Source organism: Strix uralensis, chromosome 16 (genome assembly GCF_047716275.1).
Source record: "Strix uralensis isolate ZFMK-TIS-50842 chromosome 16, bStrUra1, whole genome shotgun sequence".
Taxonomy (NCBI): domain Eukaryota; kingdom Metazoa; phylum Chordata; class Aves; order Strigiformes; family Strigidae; genus Strix; species Strix uralensis.
This window is the reverse complement of record NC_133987.1, coordinates 13,070,726-13,096,053: the sequence shown is the minus strand read 5'-3', so window position 1 is coordinate 13,096,053 and position 25,328 is coordinate 13,070,726. Positions and strand designations below refer to the sequence as shown.

At 49.6% G+C, this 25,328-nt stretch overlaps 2 protein-coding genes across 3 annotated transcripts in view; both read right to left on the bottom strand.

The window, feature by feature from the left end:
* Positions 1–1,510: 1,510 nt before the first annotated feature.
* On the bottom strand, positions 1,511–4,969 carry CLEC19A (C-type lectin domain containing 19A). Its single transcript, XM_074885821.1, has 5 exons — positions 4,912–4,969; positions 4,320–4,485; positions 3,715–3,808; positions 2,819–2,951; positions 1,511–2,043 (listed from the first exon to the last, which is right to left on the bottom strand). Exons 1-5 carry the CDS (start codon positions 4,961–4,963, stop codon positions 1,964–1,966), a joined length of 525 nt encoding a protein of 174 aa, XP_074741922.1. The 5' UTR covers positions 4,964–4,969; the 3' UTR covers positions 1,511–1,963.
* A 9,298-nt stretch (positions 4,970–14,267) lies between these two features.
* SYT17 (synaptotagmin 17) overlaps positions 14,268–25,328 on the bottom strand; it is a 37,732-nt gene continuing 26,671 nt past the window's right edge. For both annotated transcript variants that reach the window (XM_074885819.1, XM_074885820.1), the window contains one exon: positions 14,268–15,463. In XM_074885819.1, coding sequence (XP_074741920.1) covers positions 15,267–15,463 — 197 coding nt within the window. In that variant the 3' untranslated portion in view covers positions 14,268–15,266. The remainder of the gene's footprint in view (positions 15,464–25,328) is intronic.

Genomic DNA, 25,328 nt, shown 5'->3' with positions numbered 1-25,328 from the left:
TTACACACTGTTAGTATCTATATGTAATTTATTGTTTTCAGATGAAGCAAAAGCCTTGAGGAACAATATTCAATGCTGTCTCCTACCCAGGACTGAAAACTATTGCATACTTTCCATATATTTACATGGATAGTGTGTGTATATATCTATATAATCCATTAAAAATATTTTATTAATATTTATTATCCATTTATACTTATTTTTAATATACATATATAAAACCATAATTGGGGATGACAGTATTTCCTTATTTTAGAAATCTGCTCCAAAACACATGTTCCACTTACAACACCACCATTACCCCCACCAAGTTTTGCTGTTTCTCTCCAAGTGGAAATGTATTTTAGCTGAAAGCTGCGCTGACACCTCCCAACAGAGCCTCAGTTATTTACCTCATTGTATCCAGTGTAATGGCTCTGGAAAGTCTTAGTTTTGAAATTTGTTTCTAAGATGGTGACATCAAGGGAGACCAGACAATTTTATGTGGATGCTTTTACTCATCTTTGCAGGCAGTGGCTGAGGCGGGGCAGCCAGGGCTGTCCTAACTGCTTTGGTGCTGTGAGACCCCGGGGTCTTTGTTGAACAGGGACAAAAGGGACATCTCACTCCCAAGAGAGGGCAAGTGGCTGGAGGGGGAGGAAGCCCCCTCTGCATGGGGCTTCTGGCAAAGCCACCCAGATGCCATGGGGCTGCATGGGACCAGAGGTCACACTGCAGGGGCTCTCCAGGGAGCCCTGGATTTACTGCGTTTGACTGGGTCCAGTAGTGCCCTTGCAGCCATTTCCCCTGAAGGAGAAGCATGCTTCTGCCTTGCTAGAGCTTCCCTTCCCTTGGGCCCTGGCACCATCGCAGCCCCATTTGCACCCAATCCCTGCAAATTCACCCACATGCAAGGGGGAGGGTTCCATCTCCCCACTAAACAACTCAAACAAGGCACACTGGGGCTGCTACAACCACACACACCTCCCCAGAAATTATTTACCTGGAAGATAAAAGCACCTCTGTGACACCAGCGCAGAATAGGAAGACATCAGCAACAACTGCAGGAAAGAGCATCATCTGGATAGGAAATAAGGTTGCACCAAAAGCTGCAAGCTCTCCCCACTCAGGAAAGGTTTATGAGGGTAGGCTGGCCCTCAGCTGGTGCACATCAGCCCTTCACCCACCTTCCTTGTAATTTGGTCAGCTGGAATCAGCCAGGGCCAAACCCTGCTCACCTGCTGTGCGTAGGGATGTTGTGAAGGTAAGTGGGGTGCCGAGTAGCCTCATACCCCCCAAGCAGTGATGCTGTGTGGCTGGTGGGGGCTGGGTGGAGGATAGGGAGCGCACACAGTCTGCCCCAGGGACCCCAAAAACCAGAGTCAATAAAATAAACTTTCCCAGGCATCTGCTTCTCCCCAGTGCACCTTTTTAATACAGAGCAGACTGGGGTAAAACCAGATCCTTTCACACGAGACCCCACGTCCCCGGGGAGTTGCTGCTACTTGAGTGCTAGAAAGATGGAGGATCCTCCACCTGCTGTTTGCCATTTATTTTAGCAGAGAGAAAAATAACACACACAAGAGGCATTTTGCATAACTTAACAGAAAACAACACTTTTCCTCCACTCTTCGCAGAACAACAGGCAAAATCATTTCCTACACACGGCTATTTTTTGGTGCTATTGGTAAAATCATGGGTTTCCTCTAATATACTGCGATAGTTGATCTGAAACCCAAAGCCAGGCTCAGGCTTGGAGGCCTTCACTCTTTAACACAGCTCCCATTGCCATTTGCCCATGGGGAGGGTGAGTGCCAGGTTCATCCCCACGGCACTCCCAGGAGGGATTTTGCAGCTGGGGTCTGGCTTGGGATGCCGAACAGCTCCGTGGCTCTCGCCACCTGTGCTATGTCCTGGTTGCTCTTCCCTGGCATGGCTGGAGAGGTGACCCAAAATGAAGGGGGTGCGGGCAGCGCCAGCAGCCTCAGTCCAGGGCCAGTGAGGGAATCTTGCAGACGAAGGGGAAGGCTCTGCCGCAGGCGTTGTCATTCCAGGAGCGCAGTGCTACCCCCCAAAAAACCAAGGCATTAGCTGAAAAAAGGAATGAGGAGGTAACCATGCACTGCCCTCGGGACAGGGACCTCCTGCCATTGCGGGAGGCTTTCCCTGAATGTTCTCCCACTTGGGCTGCTCCCAGCTATGCCCCCTCCCATCCCCGTCCTCATCCTGGGGATGCTGGTAGGGATGCCTAGCCCCAGCTCAAACATGGGAGCAGTGAGGCAGCTGCAAACACAGCCCTGTACCGCACAGAATATCATCAGGTCACACGCGGACAGGGCATTTAGGTATGTCCACAAGGTCTGGATACACCTGACTGGACTCACTGGAAATGAGGTTGTGAGGTGGGATTTTTGCACAAGGAGGGTCTTGCCCCATTTCAGTGAGATGTCCCTGGCCTGAGCAAGGGAGGGAAAAGCTGGCAAACTGAGGGGTGTTTCCACGGGCTGCATGTGGGAGGGGAAATTGGAAACTTTGACCTTTGGCTAAATTTAGTAATTCTTCAAAGTGAGTGATGCTCCCCTCCTGCTGCTGCTGCTATGGGACAGGGAGATGGGCTGTGAGCAGAAGGAAAGCAAGTGTGTGTGTGTGCACATGTACATGGTAAAATAGAAAATGCATCTCTTCTCTGCAAAGAAAAAAGAAAATAATAATAAAAAAATAATATGCAAACCCTCAGCCTGCCAGTAACCTCTTCAGAAAAGCACAAGCTGAAGTGGCTTGAATTTATTGACATACAAATAAGACTTAAGGTGGCCTCCATGTCCGGCGCAGCACTCACCGCTGCTGTGCCTGTACCAGATCTGCACGCAGTCCTCCTCCTCCGGGATGGAGTGGATCCCGTCGTCGGGCTGACTGCCATCCCAGTAGTGGTAGTCATAGGAGGAACCATCCGTCCACTCGAAGTGACCCTCCTGGCATGGAGTGAGCAGAGAAAGGCCACGATCACAGAGCCGTGTTTGCAGAGGGTGGGCGTCCCACTCCCATGCAGATGCCGTCCCCATCCCTGGTGCCACACAGCCCAGGGACTCAGGGAGAGACTGTCACTACTCAACAAAGGCCAACAGCACGTTTGGGTTTTACAACTGAAAACTTCCCCTGGAAAGCCCCAGCATTCGCACCAGGGAAGCCCAGAAATTAAACCCATATATTTTTTAACACACCCCCCCAATTCTGTGTTCCTTTTCCTTTTTTCTTTTCCATTCCTTTCCCAGTATCTACAAACCATTTGCTGGCATGGGACTGTTCTCCTGAAGGTTTTGATTTTTCTTTATTACATATTAGACTATATATTTCCAACACATCATCTTTGAAAAGTTGCAGAGTATCACAAGAAAGTAATGAAACTTGGTGATTTTGATGTTGGAGACGTTTTCAGTTTATTTGCTCTTCTTGGACCAGCAGTACAATACTCTTTTGATTAATCCATTAATAAAATATGATGTGAATAATTAGTAACTATTAATCAATTCATTCTAGTAGCTTCTCTTTTAGAAGCAGACTGGAGGGGATGAAATGACAACTTTCCCCCATGTGCTGCAGAACAGAGCCTATGCCACCACCTGATCATTGGGACTATAAGGAGTGAAGAGGAAAACCAAGTGGCTTTTCAGGGGGAAAACACAGGGAAGTGAATTTTTCAAAGCCATTTCCCACATGATGATGGGGAGCTCTCACCTGCCGCAGGTCGTTGAGCCCTGTCCAGATGTCAGTGGGGATGCCCGGCACGCGGCTGTTCACCAGGTCGTACACAAAGACATTTTCTTCCCAGCTGGCAAAACAGAGCAATATGGAGACACTGAGGGGGTATATCAGGCAAATGGTCTGGCATTCCCCTAAGCATTCACCCTACGGCATAGCCAAATGGGTCCCTCTCTTCTAATTGCTGTTGATTACTTTCCTAGGTCTGTGAAAGAGGTGCGTAGTTGGGGTGAGAGCTGGGGGAGAGGGAGTGGGGGAAAAAGCCTGTGTAATCATGTTGTATTTTTATCCCTTTTTCAAGAATAAAAAATACAGTTTTGAGAAATTTAGGGAATACTATGTCAGCTTTCCTGCTAGGCCAGGAAAGGCATTTTTCACATCACCTTTGTGTGCCCAGTGCATCAGACTTGACCCAGTCGCTGCTGCAGACGTATGCTTAGGCTGGTGCAGAGGGATGCTTAGGCTGGGACATGAGCCCACAGCTGCTGCAGAGGTTGTGCTGTGGGAATGGGACTTCCTCCCCATTCTCCTTCTTCCCCAGGCCATGCCAGGGTGGGATGACAAGTTTCTGTGCCCCTCACCTGTGGATGGAGGCCAGCTTAGCTGATCTGATGCCAATGGAGAACTCGGCACAATAGAGGTCAGCTTCAGCCCAGGTTTTGTTGATGGGAAAGTACCGGTAGCAGTGGCCTTCGTATTCTGTCCAGAAGAGCGGGCAGGAGTAGGCGTGGACAGGCTCTGGCATGGCTGGGGGCAGAGCAGAGGACATCCAGCAGCTGATGGTGAAGCAGCCTGGCCAGGCAGCTGAGCAGGCAGTGGAAGCAGCACTGCCCAGCCCTGCTCCCCCCACCTCACCCAGGCAAATAACCACCAAACATATGCATGGGAAACACAACTGTTGCAGAAGCTGTGCAAAAGCCAAAACAAATTTGCAAAAGCCGTGGGTTTCTCGGTTTTAGCATCTGTCTAAATCAGAAGGGACATTTCAAGACAGTTTGACATCATTTTAGGCAGAGGGTGCTTAAAATAAAGGCACTAACGTTTGCTACTGGGGAAACCAAGATAAGGGCACCTCTCGCCTCTATCAGGCACTACCAGAGTCGCAGTGCTGGGATGGGAGCTGACAGCCGGCGGCTGCAGGGTTATGGCCACACTCTGCCCTTCTGCTCTCACCTCCTGCAAGGCCAACTCGCACCTCCTCCCTCCGAGCAAACCCCCTCACCATCCGCTGTGTCCCTGGGCCTGGACACAGCCGTGCACATATGCACGTGTTGGATTTCGGCCCCATAAATAGCCGGTGAGGTGTGCGTGCCGCCAGGAGCGGTGCCAGCCTATCTGCCTCCCGCCGCCAGATAAGAACTGGGGCCCACCAAGCTGCTCCTCCTCCCTCACCACTTTTCAGCACAGAAGGGAAGTTACCCCAAGAGAGGCCACTTAGGGGCAGGATGCATTTCTGGAGCCTTTGCAGTTGCCATTGTGTAAACACTGCAGCGGTGTTAACACACCCTTCAACCTCCTCCATGTCAGCAGGGAGGATGCAGCACACACGCAACACACCACCCAACACAAATGCACGCATAACCCCCAAATCTTGTGGGACACAGGCTTAACTCTCTTAGCTGTTGGGTTTTGAGCCTTGGGAAATATCCAGCTCACCCAGAGCCAGTTCTCACATCCCCATGGGGTCCTGGTCCAGGGCTGGGCTGCTGTTGGAGTGAGCGAGGATGCAGGCAGGGCTGGGGGGGCAGGGAGAGTGGGTTATGGCAGACATCAGATGCCACGAAACTATCCAAGCAGGTAACCGGCTCAAGCCCAGAGAGATCAGGGTGGTGCTACAGGGCCTCCTGTACACCACGGCTGGAGGGGACAAGCTCCAGGCTGGAGGGGAATGGCTTTCCCCGAGGATGGGGACAGCAAAACCCTGCCAGCAGCAGCGTGGGACATGGGAGCAGTGAGGGCAGCATCAGCGTGGGGGAAAGGAGAGGCAAGGTGAATTCAAAGCAGCTGCAGGAGTGTTCATGGAGCCAAATTCTTCCCTGCACCAGTGCTGGCAGCTCCTGGCAATAATTTTATATTTCATTAGCTCTTTCCACATGGGGATCTCTGAGTGTTTTACAAACAGCCGTCAGCCAGGCCCTGAGTCCCTCCTGTCACACACCCCCTTCCAAGGTGACAAACCACAAATGCAGAGAGCCTTTTTTTCCTCCCAAGCAAGGCACAGAGGCAAAGCCGGCTGCCAAGCCCCATGGGGCTGTCACCCCATCACCCCACCTCGGGACCCCTGGCCAATCCCTCCGGAAGAGCCGTGGCTGGGACCAGCTCTGCACCCCACAGGAACAAACCTGCTGAGAGCAGTAAGGGGCTTGAGGAGCTCTCCCATCCTCATCAACACTAGTTATAGGCTGCAGAGGGAAAAAGATAAGGCACACCAGGCTGGAAACACAGCTTTAGGGGAGGGTGGCCAAGCTGCAGCCAGCTCAGTGGCAATGCAGGTTTCAGCCGGCCATCCTGGCATTGGGAAAAACCTTAGAACAGCCCTAGGAAATGCAAATTATTCTATTGTAGCAATAGAGCAGAAGGGCCAGGAACACTGAGAGCTGAGGTGATTTCCTAGGAGCCAAGCCCTCCTCCCCCTGTGATGCTGGCCAGGGGTCCCTGTCCCCACCAAAAGTGGAGCAGAGCAAGGGCAGAGGGTCAAATTCATGGGAGAAGGCTTCAGCTTCACTGCTGGGTCACAGATGAGGCATGTCTCCCCATTCAGGACAAGGCTGGGGTCTGCTCCCGGCTCGCAGCAACTCCAGATTGCTGCTCCCTCCTGCCGAGGGCACCCCGGAGGTCTGTGGCAGACAGGCAGCCCCTGCTCCCCCAGCAACTGGGATTTTATTATAGAGGCTGTGAGGCACTGCCACAAATTCCTCACTTCTAGCAGCATGGTGGCAAAATTCACAGGGCTTAACCCAGCAGCATCCCCAGCAAATGGGGCCCTTTGCTCCCAAGTGCTAATTGCAGTGGGCATCCTGGTGCCCTGGCTCCAAGCAGGGTCCATCAGCACCCCAATCGCCTGGGAAAATCACCCTCATTTTGTTCAGAGCAGCCGAAACAGAGTCAGAGATGGAGACAGTCCTTCTTTGTTTTTCCATACTGCTTCCCATTAGGTAGAATTAATTTGACGAGCTTCAGTGAACCAGAGGTGCCTGAAGGAATTTAAGGTTAAATATACCGAAAAGGAAAATATGGGAGGTCAGCATTTAATTAGCATCTTTCCTGTTAGGTCAGGATCAGAGGCTTTGGCTGTCTCTTTGGGGAAGAACTATTGCTCCCAGTTTTAGAGGCAGGAACAACTGGGGGTGCTGTTTTATCTGGGGTCTTCGGGGGCTATTTTTAGCAGAAAAGCCATAAGAAATTTGATGTATGCTTGTGAATATAGGAGTCCACTCATGGCTCTGCAGGAAAACTTCATAATCCAAGCCAGCAGCTGCTGATGGTATTTTGTTCTAAAAGGGGACATGGGAAGCATTTGGGGGCTATGTAGACCAGATTCTCACTTCTAAGCACCCCAGCAAAACATCACCCCAGCAGGTCCTGCGCACAGGGCAGGAGCAGCACAGCCACTGCCTGCTGTTACTAACTCAGAAAAGCCAGAAAACAAGAATTTTGGGTCAGAAAAAGAGTTTTGTGCTCTTTGGATATGTCAGTGCCAACAAAACTAGAGTCTTTTTATTTATTTACTAGCTGAGACCCACTGCAGAACTGACAGGAAAATCACTTGTCAAAATCTTGCAGAAGCTGGCACTGTTCTGCCAAAAAGTTTCACTTCCCCAAGTGGCCACTTTCCAATTAGAAATAATTAACTGAGAAAATCCCAGCCAGTTTCACGAGGTTTTTTTATTCCAGTATGCTACTGAAAAAGATAAAATAGCAACTATGTGAATCCCACTGACTCAGCTGGTGAAAAGCAAGTTTCTTCCTGAACAGCTTCATTCCAAGGTGCAATGCTGCCTCACTTCCATTGATCCACAGATTTGAGATACAAAGTTTGGGGCTAGGACAAGGTTGGCCGGAGATGTCTGCTCAAGGAAGACTCCTGGGGGGCCGCAGCTCCACCAAAGGGTTTTGGACAGCAGATCGGATCAGGTCAGTGGTGTCAGCAGATGCTCTTCTGAAGAGCTCTGTTTTATCAATAGCTGAAGACTTACCAAAATCCTTAGAAATGTTAGGAGACACTTCACTGAAAGGCATGGTCCTGAAACACCCCCCCTTGGCACATCCAGAAGCTAATGCTGCCATCTGACCTGAAAAAGCAAGTGAACCTCTTCAGCTCTTGGCAAGCAGCTGGGTTTGGAGGGTGTCCATCAATGCCCAACAATCTTGTCTGAAGTTAATGCCAATGGAGAAGAGCTGAGGAGATGCCTGTCACGTGGAAAGTTGGGTCATTCCCAGGGGACCCCCTCTGCTGGGACCCGAGGGCTATGATGCCGAGGGGGAGGGATGCGGAGTGCTTCCCAGCTGGGGGTCAGAGCCGGGGCTTAGGATGAGCATCACCAGCACCGAGCCACCTGTCACCAGCTCGAGACCATGGGGAGGGCCAGCAGCATGGCTTTACCCTGTGTTGGCACTGCTGGAGCAGCGGGCAGTTATAGGGGATGGGTGAGACAACAGGGCTGGGACAGGGGAGCCCCAGGACGGCTCTGGCAGAAGCCTGCGGCAAGGCTGGGGTGTTCAAAGTGCCAGCTGAGCCAGACCTCCGTCCCACCACAGCCTCAACACATCCACTAGCCCACATCCTCTTAAATAAAACCAAAGAATAAGCATTAAAACAGGGGTTTGGTGGGCAGGATTGTGTGGCAAGGGCTAAGACAGTGCTATTGTGTGATGCTGGGACACCTCAGGTCACCCATGGCTTTAGGAGCACATCCTACAGCCCTCACACTACAGTCGTTACGGACAAACAATCCCACCTTCATGTTATTTGCAGTATTTGTCTTTCATTAACAGATGAAAAAGTCTCCTGCCTAGTGTCCACCTTCAAAACAAGCAGATCAGGAGATGGTGTTTGGTCTGTGTCTGGGGGACACATGGAGCTGGAGGGGATGGTATCCACTGATGGATATGAAGCTCAATTTATAACTGGGCAATATTTTGCACACTCTGAAGTGTTTTTTAAGGCACATATTACAAATTTCCAAGTAAAATATTAAACACCAGTTGGAGCACATTGGAAGCAACATCCTTTCACACAGAGGGTTTTGCTTTTTAAAATCCTGTAATGAAACCAAGCTGGTTTTACAGCTTCAAATCTTCTGCCAGGTATGTTTGGAGATGTGAGGCTACTGCAGACGCCAGCAGCAGCCCTCCTGCAGCCAGCACTAACAGATAGGAGTTATCTTGCAGAGTTTTTTTCCTCCTTAATTAGTTTGGGTGAAGCTCCCATGGATTAGGCATCTGGCAGGAAAACTGGGCTCATATCGATCCTTTTTCTCACGAACTCACTGAATAGCACTTAAGGAGCCCCTTTCTGCTCACATTCCCATATAAATCTAACAGGGTGCAAACAAACTCAAAGTAACGACTCTCACTTGCACCAGCACCAGTTTGCAAGAAACTTAAGTGACATATAGCGGTCACCATCACCAACAACTCAGAAAAAAAGAAAGGGGAAATAAGGGGGAATTGCATATTTGTGGTCACGTTTCACGTGCACTAAGTGTGAATAAATAAATGGGGAGCCACAGTGGCCCCCCAGCCTGTCCTGCCAGGCCGTGTGGCTGCAGTCCTGCACCACTCATGCATGTACCTCTGTGAGTTATTCCTGCCCACTGCCCCTGCCATCCACACCGGACCCACAGCAGGGACAGCTGAAGCTCCACGGCACCGTGCCACACCAGCACACATTGCTGAAGGCAACAGCGCAGCCTCTTACACACAGAAACAAAGCCAGCCCAGAGACAGCTTCAATATCCCGGGAGAGAGAGACCGGGGCTGCTCTTGGCACGTCTCCCCAACGAAGAAGAAAGTTGATTTCATGGAAAGTCAGAGATTTCTGGAGCAGTCGGAGAAAGGGGAAAGCCAGCTGCTGACCCTGCAGGAGGTACACACTCTCCTCTCCCTGCTAAAGCCATCGCAGTTTAAGGTTACCTTTACCCCAAGCCGCAATCGGCGCTTTGCACTCACCTTGGCTGATCTTTATGTTTGTCTGGGGGAAAGCCTGGGCAGCGAGCAAGGCCGTGGAGAGGAGCATGCACACATCCCAGCCAGTGCCCATTGCCAGGGAGGGAGGACTGGGTGCTCCCCCAGCTCCACAGGCAGCCGGTTGCAGAGGTTGATGCTCAGTCTGGGACCTCCCAGCTGTGCCAGGGAGGCTGCCGGCGAGGAGGTGGATATAGGATCTGTGCTGCTCCCTCCCCCAAAAGCAGCGGCTCTCCCAGACACACACGCCTCCCCACCCACCACTAGCTGAGCCTGGGCGTGCTCGTTGCATCCCACCCCAAGGGACCTGCACCCAGACCTTTGCCCATGGCCTTGCTCTAGGGTGCAGGGGTGCATGTCTCCTCCCAGAGAACTTTTGACATATGCCCGAAGCTGCAGGCAAGCAAGGAAAACCCTTATCTGCCCCCCCACCCCCCGAATTGCTTCCCGAGACATTATTTTATGACCCCAGTTTAGCTCTGCCCGGCTGTGCTGTCCTGGCCGCCTTGCCCTGCAGGAATGCTGGGGGGCATTAGCAGCCAGGCACAGAGGGGAGCTCAGGGCAGACCTTCAACTTGGGGTGCCTGAAAAACGTGCTCCTTTTGCCTGCTGGGCAAGGCCGGCAGCCCTTTAAACACCGGGCAGAGTGCACAGCTGGAAGGCGAGGGCTGTGTTAACACAGGGGCGCCCAGGGCTGCAGGGGAGCACTGCCTTGTGCCAGCTTTTGTGCAGCCTCTAATTGTGGGGTTTGACCCATTTCTGCCCCATTTTGTGCTTGCCTTTTTTTTTAAAAAAAAAACCCCAAGGTTAAGACAATGCTTTGACACACTAAAACAGCCTGGAAGGGGAAACCAGCAGCTGTGCCAGGGGGCTCAAGGCTGTTTCAGGAACTCACACTATACCCATCTGAGAGGTTCATGCAGTCCTGTTACAGCAGAAAACCTTCAGCACAGGCAGCAGTCAATATTGTTAACAGTCAGTATTATCTAGCACATCTCCTTTCTGTGGTCAAAATTTTTTTGAAAATAAACTTCAGATTTTTAAAGATGTTGTATAAAGTCCTTTTCTAGCTGTTGTCCTGGTAAGTAAAACATACGGGCACAAATACTATGAAATTTTGTGGTCCTGCTCCATTTTCAATTTATACATTAAATTAGCATTGAATGAACTGCTTAGGAACACACTCAGTGCTATTCCCTTTTTATTCTTAGCTACAGATTAAAATGTTCAGCATTTTCTGGGACTTAGCTGGGATGACCTGTTCTAACAGGCAAGATTCAAGTAGAAGAAACTTGGGGTGACACAAAGCTTTCAGTATAGTAAAGCATCCAGACTTACTCCAGAGACAGTAACTCATTCAATCAACTTTCATATATTAAATTTTCTTTGCATTAAATAACAACTTTTACAAAAACTTCCCCCATCTGCAGTTCAATACATTGGTCTGAAACTATATGGTTCAAGAAAAAGCCTACTGATGTATCAGACCACTAAAAATGAAGTAATTCAGAGTATTAGAAGCCAAGGCATGCCTTCTTCCTTCTTAATTGTGTGCCATCCCCAGATAAAGCCAGTGTTATAAGCAATTATTAGCAAACTATGGAATGAAACTCTTTGAGCATGTTAATTTACTCCAAAAGCACAAATATTGATGCTTAAAGAGGGAGCAGAGATCCAGAATAACTTTAAACCTGTTTCTAATGCCAGACCCACCGCAGCAGCATCCTCCCCAGCGCAGGCAGGAGCTCCAAGCCCCCTGTGCTGCCCCCGAGCTGGCAGCCCCATGCCCAGCACAGCAGCTGGGCACCAGATTTGCTCCCAGCACTAGGAAAGTACATGCACGTCCTGCACACAGAGCCGGCTGGAGTTGCTGCTGCACTTTGAGCTACCTTCTGATTTCACAAGACATGAGATGTGTTTTACCTGCTGGATGCAGCCCTGGGAGCACAGCTACATCTTGTGTATTCAGCCCTTCTGCTCCTCTTCCTCCCCATGCTGTTTTCGGGTTGCCCTCCAGGTCAAGAGCTCCTCAGTGTGCTTCCATCCTGCTTTTATTGACCTTTCTTCAAGGTTCCATCACCAATTTTTGGCATCATCTGTACATGACACTCTCTTCCCTGTGAAACAGATGCCTCATGGCTCCAAGGACAGGCTCACAGGCAAGAGTGCCTTCTGTTGACATTTCACCCCCAGTGCTTGAGCAACGCATGTGGCAGGTCTCAGGTCAGCTTCTGTGGATGCCCAGAGCTCGTGCTGCTGCTCAGAGACCTCACATGGAAGAATATTAATGTCAATGGCAGTGACTGCTGAAACCACAGCTCCTTGTCCAAGCCTTTTTGACTTACAGGAAGAGATCAGCCTCCTACAGCGCATCTTTGCCCAGGACACCCTGTGGGCTCCCTCTCCACCTTGATTTATTGATGAGACAAACCAGGAGGAAGCCAGAGAACAGAGATTTGCTGTTGACCTCACTGTGGGACAGAGAAGGAATTTCACCTTGCAAAGAGGCAGGCCAACACTGAAACCCACCATCCATAACACGCTTGGAAAGAGGATGCCCATGGACAGCCCTGCAGCAACCGCTGTCTCCATCGCTTTGTGCTGCAAACATACAGCCTCTGTGCTGGAGGGCAGCAGGGAGCCATGTGCGGGGTGGTCAGTGAGAAGCGAAGGTGTTCATGGGGGGGACAGCATGCATGACCACACCAACAAGGTAAGCTTCTGCTTGTGTTCACCCACAGCCACAGCAACTGGGCAATGGTTCAGCAATGAGGTCACCAAGGCCTTTTTTTGCCATCCTCTATCCAAGGTCATGCTGTGCTCTGCCCAGGAGCAGGGTGTCCACACTGTCACTCTGCCCCAGCTACTGAGAGATGGCTTCTGGATGCAGAGGGGAGACAGTATCTCTTGTAGCCTCCTTGTACTCATTCATCGCATCTCCTCCTCCACGATGGCAGCGTCACTGTATCAGGCTTAGCTGTCACATGAAGAACATGCACAGGGATGCTCTGAGCGCAGAAGGGAATGAAACACCCACAACTCAATGTAAACAAGAGCAGGTCCTAGACCGAAGGCGTGCTGCAGGGATGCTGGTATCAGTCACAACACAGACTGTCACGCTAAAGCACAAACACCCTGGACAGCAACAAGGACTATCGACCAATACTCTGACATCTGCCCAAATAAACACTAAGCTTTTTTTTTTTCTCCTCACTTTTTAAGACTCACCTGTCCCTAACTGTGGCAGCCAAACAACAGAGGTGAAATAGGCATATATATGTATTGTTTTCTTTTTAAAAATCAAAATATTAAAAGCACTGGAGGTAATGGGATTTCATTCCAGGCTGCATTTAATGAACAGAGGGGAAGGAGATGACTGCTGCCTGCCCTACCATGTGCCATTGCTCTGACCTCCAGTTTCAAAGGTTGAAGGGCCACAAGCAAAGGCAAAGCTTCCTGCAGCACCCAGCCCCAAACACCACATTTATTTTGTTCAAGGCAACTCTCCCACTTCTAGCAGAAAGGGACTGAGACAAGGCAGATGGAGAGCACACTGGTTTGCACCTTTCCTGAGCAGCCGATGGGGACCCTGGAGACCACCGTGGCTGTGGGAAGGCTGTGCACCACGGGGTGCATGGAGGGGGAGTGGGCCACAGGCCTGGGAGGCTGCAGAGGCCACAGGTTACCACCCAGCAATTTCACAGGTGACCCAAGAAGCAGGATACAGCCAGAGCTCAGGGCCCTTCCCCACCTTTTCTGTTTGATCAGAGCAGCACTGATGTGGCAACAGAGCCGACCCATCCATAACACCATAAGGCTTTCCAGCCCAACACAGATAAACACTGCTGAAGGCAGAACAGACTCTTCTTTCTCCAAAGCAAAGACATGGAAAGACAATAAAGTCAAGGGCCAGGCCCAGCTCTCTTTAGAGTGATGTCCTTTTTGTTTGATTTCTTGAATGGGCTGTAAGCAAGATACAGATTTTTATGCAGTCTCAATGTTGATAAATTGAGCAATAAAAATTAATAATAATTTGGGGCTCACTCCTGCAAAGAACCAAGACCCAGAGCCCAGTGCAGAGACTTTGAGACATCCAACTCGTAGTGTGGTGGGTGTGTTCTGGTTGGGAAGCATGCATGGCCAGACCAACGCATCTGGCTCATTCTTCTGACTGATCTCTGTCGGCAGGTCCTCAGTTTCTCTCAAATTACTCCTGGTTCATCTGCAGTAAGTAACAATGGGGTAAACACCAACATTTTGGCTTTTCTTGTGTGATAAACATAACTGATGGTGCTCAACACAAAGATGAATTCTGCTAACAAGTACCACCCCAGTCTACGTGGCACAATTAAATAGAATTTTATTTTCAATAAATATACAATCTGCATCATACCAGACAATATGCTGTGAAAAAATAAAATGTACAGAAGCAACCAACAGGACAGCTTGACTGTAGCTAAGTTCATTTGGTGACCTGGAGAACTACCCAGGTTAACATACACAACACAGAAGGAGCCACTGCAGTCTGTGAGAGAATTAAAATTGTGTATTTTGGGCCTTCTTCAATGCAAAAGTTCCCACAGCAGGTTTCTTTTGCACAACACAGGTTTGAAAAGACGTGAGCTGGCTTTCCCAGTATAAATGCTATTGGAAATGTTTACTTTGCTATATCATCACTGTATCTACTTGACGTACACAGACTGCTATTGAGAGTGGCAGGTCTCACCGCTGATGTGACATCAGATCCATGTGACGCGGGGCCATGTGGCCACACACGTGCCCTGGCACACAAATGCACATGTACGTACTAACAGGAGCTTAATTCTGTTGAAACTAGTACAAGGACAAAACTGGAGTCAGAATCAATTTCACCACAGGTTCTACCGTTTAAAAAAATATTCTAACCTAATTACCACGTTCACCAACGAGAGCACATGGGTACTTATATCTCCGAGAGGATGAGCCATGGATTTGGAGTGGAGGGACAGTGGAGGCAACTCCCAACTCCTCCACCCACTCAGCGCTTCCTGCGGCACCCCCACGCGCAGCCCACGCCACCCGGCCACGCACTCTGCCACGCAGGATGCAAACAGCCAAGAGGTGCCGGGTGCGAGCAGCGAGAGGTCCGGCCGGCCGGGCCGCTGGTGGCCGTGGGGGGACGGCCAGGACCCAGTGGGACATGGTTCACAGAGGCCAGTGTGGCCAGTTGGGTGCCGGCAGCCGCTTCAATCCAACGGAGCTGCTGTGGGGTGCGTGTAGGATGTGAGGTGGGGTGTTTCGGTCAGTGGTTTAATTTTTTGCCTCGTCCACCTGCTCGGTCTGTCTGCTGTCAGTCCCACACCTCATGTTACCTCCAGGGACGCCGGAGAGACGCGGTCACACTCCTCCCGGGACCGCAGACTGTGCCACTGCTCCACGGCCGTCCGGTGTGCGTTGAGCATCCGGCGCCAGTGGTTGGACTCGGGGGCGCCTGTCGAGTACTGCCCGATCACGATCCTCCCAATGAAGTCATTGCTGCTCTTCACATTGTGCCCGTACACTGGGGAGAGCAGAAACAGAGACTGGTCAAGGCAAAAGCATCACTCATCCACCCAGAGCCCTGTCCCCAGAAAGCCAAATATCCTGCAAGTACACAGCATGGCAGACACCAGCGTTGTGGTATATAACTCAGCACCTCAGAAACACCAAATCAGGAGTTTGGAAGGAATACAATAAGCTGTACTAGAGATTGAAATACAATTCAATTAAACAGGACAAAAATCCACAGTTATCATGGTATTTAGCAGGAACAGGTGAAGTAGAATCACAGAATGGTTTGGGTTGGAAGGGACCTTAAAGATCATCCAGTTACCCCTCCCCTGCCATGGGCAGGGACACCTTCCACTAGACCAGGTTGCTCAAAGCGCCGTTCAACATGGCCTTGAAGTAGAATTACGTCATGTAAAGAAATGCCAAAAGCACTGCCTGGGCATCATGAAATGATGAAAAGCAGCTAAGCAGCCTGCAACTGGGTAGATGAAGAAGCAGTATCGCAAACTGTCCTCCTCCAAATGCGAGTGTCATGAACTGTTCCAGTGCTAATCGATAGCCTTCCCGACTCAGAGACAGGAATCACACACATACAGGCTGTCAGCAGGATGTTTATACAGAAATGATTTGCCGTAATTATCACTGCAGCTACTTGTTAAAAGTCCAGAAAAGCAAGCGAGGGAGAGACGTCAACCCAACACCCCATCCTTTGGATTAGCCCAGTCTCCTGGAAGAAAAGATCGCAGACAGCAGCAAATTCTAATGATGGACATGATCCCGGGAAGGGCTGCACACTCCCACCAGACGCGAGCAAAAGCACTTTGTGTTCTGCAAATCGAAGCCCTGCCTCAGCTCATTAGAAAGTGAAACAAAAAGTCTGTGCAAGCTGAAGCCAGGATATCCACAGGCACTGGCTAGAATATTAAGGATTAAAACATCTCCTCGGGAAAGAAAGGGATTTTTAAGAACAAATGTCTGCAGGGGCTCCAAATCCACCCAGGATTGTGCACCAAGAGCAAGTTCAAAGGGGGAGCACAGCCTGGCATGGAGCCCTGAGCCTGGAGTGGATGTCTAAGCATCCCCTTCCAGAGTTTGAGAGGAGCTCAGAGTAGATTTCAGATTAAATCTGCTCTTAGCCACAAAAAACAGTAACTCCATGAAGCTTCTCAGAAGCAGAAAATGAGGTAATTATCATTTTGAGTTTTCAGACTGACCCAGACTCTGGTTATGGACAGGTAGACACTGCTTTCCATTTAAGAAACCTATTTTCCTGACAGAAACTACACACCTGATTTCATAAGCTCTTTTTCCATCATTGCAATAATTTACACAATAGCAACATCCATTTCCAGGCCAACACAGAGCAAAAAGCAATTAAGGAAGCAGAGGTCAAACCAATTCCTTCTGCAGCTGCTCTTTACTGACAGATGCATTTGGAAACAGAAAGACTTCTTTAAAAAAAAGTATCTCTTTACAATAGAAATGATGAAATACAAAAGAAAATTGGGTTCACTTATGTCCATTAAAAGGGTTCAGTTCTTGACAACAAGTAATGCAGTCATGGTGGGTTGACCCTGGCTGGACACCAGGTGCCCACCAAAGCTGCTCTATCACTCCGCTTCTCAACTGGAGAAGGGAGAGAAAATACAATGAAAGGCTCATGAGTGGAAATAAGGACAGAGAGAGATCACTCACCAATTACTGTCACAGGCAAAACAGACTTGACTTGGGGACATTAGTTTAATTTATTACCAATCAAATCAGAGTAGGATAATGAGAAACAAAAACTAAGTCTTAAAACACCTTCCCCCCACCCTCCCTTCTTCCTGAGCTTAACTTTACTCCCGATTTCTCCACCTCCTTCCCCCACAGCCGTGCAGTGGGCAGGGGATAGGGGTTGTGGTCAGTTCATCACCCCCTGTTCCTGCTGCTCCTTCCTCCTCAGGGGGAGGACTCCTCACACTCTTTCCCTGCTCCAGCATGGGTCCCCCATGGGGTGCAGTCCTTCAGGCAGACTGCTCCAGTGTGGGTCCCCCGCGGGGTCACAAGCCCTGCCAGCAAACCTGCTCCAGCATGGGCTCCTCTCTCCACGGGGCCACAGGTCCTGCCAGGAGCCTGCTCCAGCACGGGCTTCCCACAGGGTCGCCCCCTGCACAGGAGGGGTGGCTGGGTCGCATCCCCAGCCTGGCTGCCGTGCTCCCTGCAGGGCTGAGCAGCGTGGCACAGTGGCTACCAGGCAGGGCACAGCCCAGAGCTGCACCCCAGCAGTGGCAGGGACTGCCAGGAGATGCGATGGGACTTGGAGCTCCAACATTTGACTCCAGGTGCAACTCCAGCCTGAGCTTTCCTTTGTCCCCTACCAACCTCAGTCACATGGAATTGCTTTTCACCACTCAACAGCTTTGCATGTCACTACATAATCTGGCACTTGCCTCTGGCCCATCAGGTTGCCTGGGTCACATCAGCCCTGGCACCAGATCCAGCCAAAATGCCCTTTACCTTCCTCTTTGCCTCTACACTGAGACTTGCAAACCGAGTACCTGTGAAGAGCATGACTGCAAAGTATTTGTGATTTATGATTTATGGGCACAGTAAAATTTAAGCTGGAATTTCAGCTACTAATTCATCCCTTGCTTGAACATATCAGCAGCCTTGAAATGACCAGGAAGGAGCACTAACTCAGAAACTTTCCTTAAGCTAACTTCAAGGCTATCGGTACCATTTATGTGATGGAGGACAAGCTTTATGCAGAAGCACCTTGCTCAGCTGGGGCCACAAAGCATCGGCATCTCCTGAAAACCCTCCGCCAGATGTGCCCAGCAGTTACAGCCATGCTGCACTGCCGAGGACAGCTGCACAGTGCCTCTGCTGCCGCCTGCAGCTGCCCAAGCACCCGCTCCAGCCTCGCCTCGACTGCCACTTCTCCGGGAGTAAGGGGCAGAGAAACCTTGGCGCACTGGAGTGGGTAGGAGCTCCGGCACAAATAATTTAACTTGTCTTCAGTCACCTGTATCAGCTACCTGCAATGCAATTAAAACCATTTAACTCAGAGAGAAGAAAAATAACAAGCAGGAATGTGCCTCTGTTTTTCATCTGCCTTCTTACTCAGGCCAGACATCAAGCAGAACATCTTCACCCAGTTTATACTAGTTTGCCATTAGCTTATTTACAGCACACCACCACCCACTCTCTAACAAATTGTCCCCAAAGTTGTTTTCTTTTTTATTTATTTATTTACTTTTAAAATGCAATTTGGTGGCATCCTGAATATTTTAAAAGGTCTTAAATAATGAAGCACCCCTCAGTGCAGCTCACGTGCACCCCTCCAACACACAGTGTTGCAGCACAACATGCCAGCCGGCAGGACTACAGAGTCAGCCGGGGGAGGCGGGAGGCATTTCCTAGCACAGCAGACACAACCACAGGAACCAGCTCCCCAGTGGAAGAAACCTCGAAGGAGTCAGAGGACCTTGCCCTCTTCCTTTCCACTACTCGATAAAGCTATTCAATCTAAATACTAGAGAGCAAAAATCCAGCTTAATTTTTATAGCTGGTCTAGAGGAGAATATTGGGTGCCTGGGTCAACCATCAGGCATGAAAGTCGTTAAAAAAAAAAATCCTACCCACCATCATATACCTGCAATTGCTGTTGCCACAGCCTGTAAAAGTGTCATCTGATACCCTGGGCCCACCAGGCTAGGAAGTAAATAAACACCTACATGGTAAGTATTCTTGCTGCAAGGGCTTTGCAGCACAGGCACACCTAACCCTGCAGCCCAGAGACGTGACTGCACCCCTGCAGCCATGCTTGCTGCCAGCTGGCGTCAAGCTGCGAGCTCCAAAACCAACACCCAGAAACCTTCAGCCAGCAGCGTCCTGCTCCAGCAGTCACTCTGCACGCTGTGCCCAGATGCATCCTCAGATTACAGACAGACCAGAGGAAAATGGAAAAATAAGCAAAAATGTGCCCAAGGCTGCACACACGCAACTGAGCAGCAGAGTCTCCCTGAGGACAGGTCTCATGAGACTATGGAGTCTCTCTGGCAGGAACCACAATCCTGTTAGCACTGACCCATCAACACTCCCTGCGCTTCCCCACTTTAGCCTCAGGGCTTGGCAGGATCTCAAGAAGTGCCCTATTTCACGTTTCCACCACTCTCGCAGGCAACGCTCCGTCCCTGACCCTTTGCAGGCAGAAACCAGTGCCCAGCCTTTTTCATGCTGGCCGCTGAGCTCTGCCATCAGCTAGTGGGTCTGACCTGTCAGGTTAAGCACGTCTGAAAACTACTTTTGAACTGCTTGACATCAATATTGAAAAGCTGTTTAGCACAGAGAAGGTGCTGCTAGGAGCAGGCAGCAGCTGGACTAATGATGCACACTGTGAAGGTCATAGGTATGGACCAAATTCTGCCCCTAGCTCCTTGAGCATGACCCACAGTACTTAGTAGAGAAGAGAGGAAAGCACAGGAGAAGATGCCATGGTTTCACATTTATCAATTTAATCTCCATCAAGCTCCGATGCACACATAAAACCCACTTCCCAGCATCTCCTCCGTGAGGCTGCTCCCTGCAATGTCTGCGCCTGCCCAGCTCCGGAGGGGACTGGAACTGCTTGAGCACAAGGCCGAACCCTGGCCACGCACAGGCCCACCGCCGCTCCAGCACCCAGCTGCTGCTCCGCAGGAGAGAACATCACCACACCAAGGAAACTCGCTTTGGAAAACCCTTTCCCTCCTCTCCCTCCTGCGAGGGCAGCCCCTGTGCTCTGGCTGGCGCAGCCTGGGAAGGGGACCCTGTGGATGCACCCAGCGTGTGCCCCAAGACAGATGTTTGGCTAATGGGGGTCTGGCCTCAGACAGAGAGAGGAAAGTCCATAGGAGAGAGCAGGGACCCAGGGAGCAGGGGAAACACAAACGCACAAGCGTCTCTTGCAGAGATCTCAAGGACATGAAGGGATGACACCTCATGAACTTATCTCACCAGGAGAAACTGGAATAATGGACTAGATGCATCTATTGCAACAGCTTGGAGGATATTGAAAAGGAGTATCTACAGCTGTCTTTTTCCACCTCCAATTCCTCTTTTTTAAAAAAAAAATTGCATCTTAATTCTCCACACTATGAGCCCCAGATCCCACAAAGCACATGAATGGCTTCATGCCATTTACAGACCTCACACGAACAGCCTCCACCACCAGTGCCTGTGAACGAAGGCTGGGATGGCCGTGTGGAGAGGCAGCCTCTGATGGCACGTTCACGCATCTCCTCCAACAGCCACAGGGCCAGGCACAAGCATTTCATCTCCAGACACCACGCGCCGCCCACAGCAGCTACTGCCACTGAGATTCTTCCTCATTTGATACACAGAAAGATTATGGCCTTGTGAGACGTCTGAACAATTTCTTTCACCACGGCATGAGCCAAACAAGATGAAACACCGAGGTGAGAGAGGCATGACACTCCTTAAATTAATGGGCTTGGCAAAATGAGCAAGTGCTGATGATCAGCCTGGAGAGAGGAGGGTTTGCTCCTTTCTTTAGAAGAAAAAGAGTCCCCAGAAATTCCAGAGAGCTCCAGGACAAGCAGTTTCTGCCATGTCTGCAATGAGCTGCAGTTATTAACTAAGTCGGTTCACTTGAAGAATCTAATTTTGCCTTCTAACCGAGCAATAGACTGGTTCAGAAAGCATCAGCATCTTGTTGCTCTCACCAGGATTAATAGCGTTTCACTCCTCCTCGTTAAAGCAGCAAGTCTGCTGCAAAAAGCCAAATCCATCCCTGCAGCATCTTCCCTGGGTGATTCCAAACCAGGATCAGGGCGGCAGGACCCCACTCCACATCTCCGACCGACCTCACTGCCTGTTCTGCTGTCACCTGCTCCAGGCTGACAAACAGCGCCTATCGCAGAGACCGGGAAGCCACAGATGGGGATCTGGAGGATGGAGAGCAATGGGGACCTTCCTCCTCCCAGCAGGGTTTCAAAGCCCATGCATCATACCCACTGCGGAGAGGCTCTGCCAGGCAGGGTGGGCTCCAGGAGGCCAAGGTCTCCCGCTGCCATCACAGCTCTCTGTGCCCCACTCCCACTGCCCCAGGAGCAGAAGATGTCCTCACAAGACCTGCTGGGTCCCCTCGTGTGGCCACGAGACCTGGAGCAAAGGAGCTGGGACCATGGGAGGCACTGGCCAGGAACACTCTGCTCTCCCCAGACCTGAGCACAGACCATATGGTGTCTGATGCATAAATACACGAAGTATTTTATAATGCCAGACACAAAGGCCAAATTCTGATCTAAATTAAACAGGTATAAATCCCAGAAAATCCAGTGCTGACATCAATGGTTTTCTCTTTTCCCCCCCCTTTGGCTAAGATAGGATTACACAGGTTTAAGCACAGATTAGATTCTGCAGCTCCAGATACGTGGAATATACAGACAGTACAGCACTTCAGAAACACACGTCTAATAGACAACAAGAAACAATTTTCTAGCAGGAAGTTGCCTAATTATCTATCCATCCAAGAGATGTTACTGTGTCCAACATGGTAGTGTTTCAAAACAGAAACCACTACTTCCTCCTGTGTTCCAGTATGGGAAAAAAAACCTGTTTCAGTTGCCTCATATATTAAATGATTTTTTTTTTCCCCGCACGTATGCGTGCAAAGACAAAGTGCCTGAATATTTTTTTGTAGGAAAGAAAAAGTAATAGGAGAAAGGAGAGATGAGCATCTGAAGTAGCAAGTCAAAATGTGTACGTGTAAGGACCCCAAACACATTGCGGTTTCCATCCCTGAAAACAGGCACCTGAAGACGGTGCTGGCAGCTGAAGGTCATACTCTCACACGGGCAGGCAAATCAAAATTCAGATGTATTTCTAGAGAAGCCTGAGGACAAAACCATTATTAGCCTTCAACCTGCTCAGCTAATTGGGACATTTGGAAATCGGCCCGTTACTTAAAAAAACATCCTTGAAAAGCCTCGCTCCCTCTGCATCCCATTCAGGGGCCTTTTACAAATTTCATGCAGTGCAGGCAACACCAAAAGCATCACTTTGTCCCCAATGTGTACATGACAAGTCTGACCACCATAGCTGACGGGGAAAAAAATAATAGTTTTAAGGTCTGAGGAGCTTCAGACACCTTCTCCTCAACCAGGACTCAAGCCACCCAGAGGCCTACCTATAGGACTCATCCGGAATGAACCCATATTAGTTTTATTTCTGGCTGTGATGGGTAAGTGTGGGTCTGTGAGCTGTAAGCCTTTGGCGCAGCAGTTTGCCCCTCCACCTAACCTGGGCTCACTTGGAAGGTGAGGTCTGGAGTTGATGATCACCTTCAGCTCTGGCCCATCTCTATACAGCCTTTTCCACCAGGTCAGGGCTGCTCTCCTCCCCCACATCTCCACCACTACCGACTGCCCCAGAAACTGTGTCATGTGGATCAAGAATACTCAAAAATATTTGCTACTGAACATCCAAAAAATGCTCATTAGACAACATACAAAGCCAAACCGGCCTGTACCAGAGCATCTCCATCACCCCCAGGAGTGAAGGGTGGCAGTGAGCCAGAGCTGTGCTCACCAGATTGTCTGTGCCATTAGTGACCATTTTTTCCAGATACAGAAACACCCCAGAACATCCACCTCCAACAAGAAGTCAGGATTTCAAGGAAGATCCAATTCCTCTTCTCTCAAGCTGTAATGCCACAAAAGGAATTAATATGCTCAAACAGGCAGTATGTCTTCAAAAAGAAATATTTCAGTGAAAGCAAACGAAACTAAACTACCCAGAACTGCACCATTAGCAACACACACTAGCAATGACTTTTTCCCCCCTTCTAAAAATTCAAATTTCAGTAAATGGTCCTTAAATTTTCCCAAAGGCCAAGGGAAAGGGAAAATGATCCAATAGAGGAACCAGGTATATTGCTATTGAACAGCAATCTGTTATTTTAATCAAGTACTGCCTATTAACTGGAAGTTAATTAGACCCCTGGGATAAAGCATCAAAGTGATCTGGGGGTCTGAAGACACATGCTGCTACAGCACTCAGTGCATGGAGACGCTTGATGGTATTGTCAGTGCCCTTCTACAGTAGCTGTTGAAATCACAGGCATAGGTGTGCAAAGTCTCACTGTTCAACAATGCTCCCTGAGGAACTCAAATACTTTAAAAAAGAAATAAAAGTTAAAAATTGGCCCTAAATATTTATAGAAAACAGAGACACATTTTTAAAACATACTGAAAAGTGAAGAGAATCATATAAAATCCTACAAATGGTTCAGAAGAGAGAGTGCCCATGAGCTGCCAGTACTTATGCTGAAGATCTCACCAGCTGTCACACACACATCGAGGCCGATCTCTCCATCAACAAGCAAACCCTGCCCCAGCCTGCTTCACTCCCCTGGGCAGAGCATCCTGTCCTGCTGGATCCATGGCCACCTCTCACACTGGGACGGTGCAGTGGGACAAGCCCCACCACTGCTCTCCATCAGACACCACCAGCCTGATGCTCGTCCCAGCTCCAGCTATGCTCTCAGCCAGGTCAGACGGCAAAGAAGGTTTTTCCTTTGCATTTGCACAGATGGTATCCAGAGCACAAAAGTGATTTTTCCCTCTTTGGAGACCCTGCCTCCTTCACAAGCCCTAAAGATGCTGTCATGTAAACATATACAAGAGCTTATTTAGATGGGGAAAGACACACACAGTCACCACAGGACCTTGGGGAGATATATATTCCCCAACTGTGAGTGCTGAAGGTTGTATTTTTTATGGTAGGTGATCAAAAGATGTTAACGAGTCACCAAGACGTGGTTTGCCCTGGAGCGCTGGTGTTTTTTATTGGGCCATCTGGGCTTTACTGCAACGCAAACAGCATTACCGACGATTGTTATTAACAACATTACAATCATTAACAAAATACCACAGTGCTCGGATTTCAGGTGTCGTCTCACCTCCTGCTGCACATCCCAAGCCTTCTGAAAGTTAGATGGGGATTTATAGGACAGCCTGCCCAAAATCCATCAGCGGGGAGAGCGCAGTGTCTCTAGGTGCCCAGCATCCCGCCCTCCCAAGAGCAGAGGCTGCAGTCACACCTCAAATATCCTTTTTCCTTCTTGAAAACGACCTTGGGCAGCAGCTGACAGCCTGGCTGCTGGGGCCAAACTCCACCTTCCCCTTACCAAGGGACACAGAATAATTAACACCTTTGTTCACAGGTATATGTGGTTAGGACAACACACTGTGTTTTAAAGCCTGCCCCACTTCTCTGCAAGAGGTGAACCCATGACTTGCTTGCACTCGAGCAGAACATGGCACGTGGGGGGTGTGCATCAAGTTGCCAAAAAACAAAAAGTGGAAAAAAGAACCACTCAAAAAAGTGCATACTGTTACAGTATGTATATGGATGCTCATTACCCAGACAACATGTCTGATGGATTAAATGAAAATCAAACATCTTTTCCACTAGCTGTTACCTCACTCACCATCTTTTTCCTGTCAGGACATTAGACTTGTTATGACTCAGTTGCTTTCCTGGTTTTAGCATCTTTTGGTGAGAAGCTATGAACAGACAATACTTGCAGCAGCGATCCTGACCCTGTATACCTCCTCTGGAGAGGACATCTCCATCTCAGCAAATCCCACCTCATTTTAGGCACTAAACTGGGACATGTGAGTTAGTGACAGCTCCAGTAAGAATTTGAGGTAGGAACAGAGGGGAAGACAGAAAGACAGCTTGTAGAAGGTGTCCTACACCCATGTGGAAGGTGAAGCATTTTGATCTATAAATGCCAATAATTTACAGTGTTGAATTCTAGTATGCCTAAGGAGGAGGAAAGATCCAAGAACCAACCCAACCCCGCCCCAAATCTTGGCTAATGC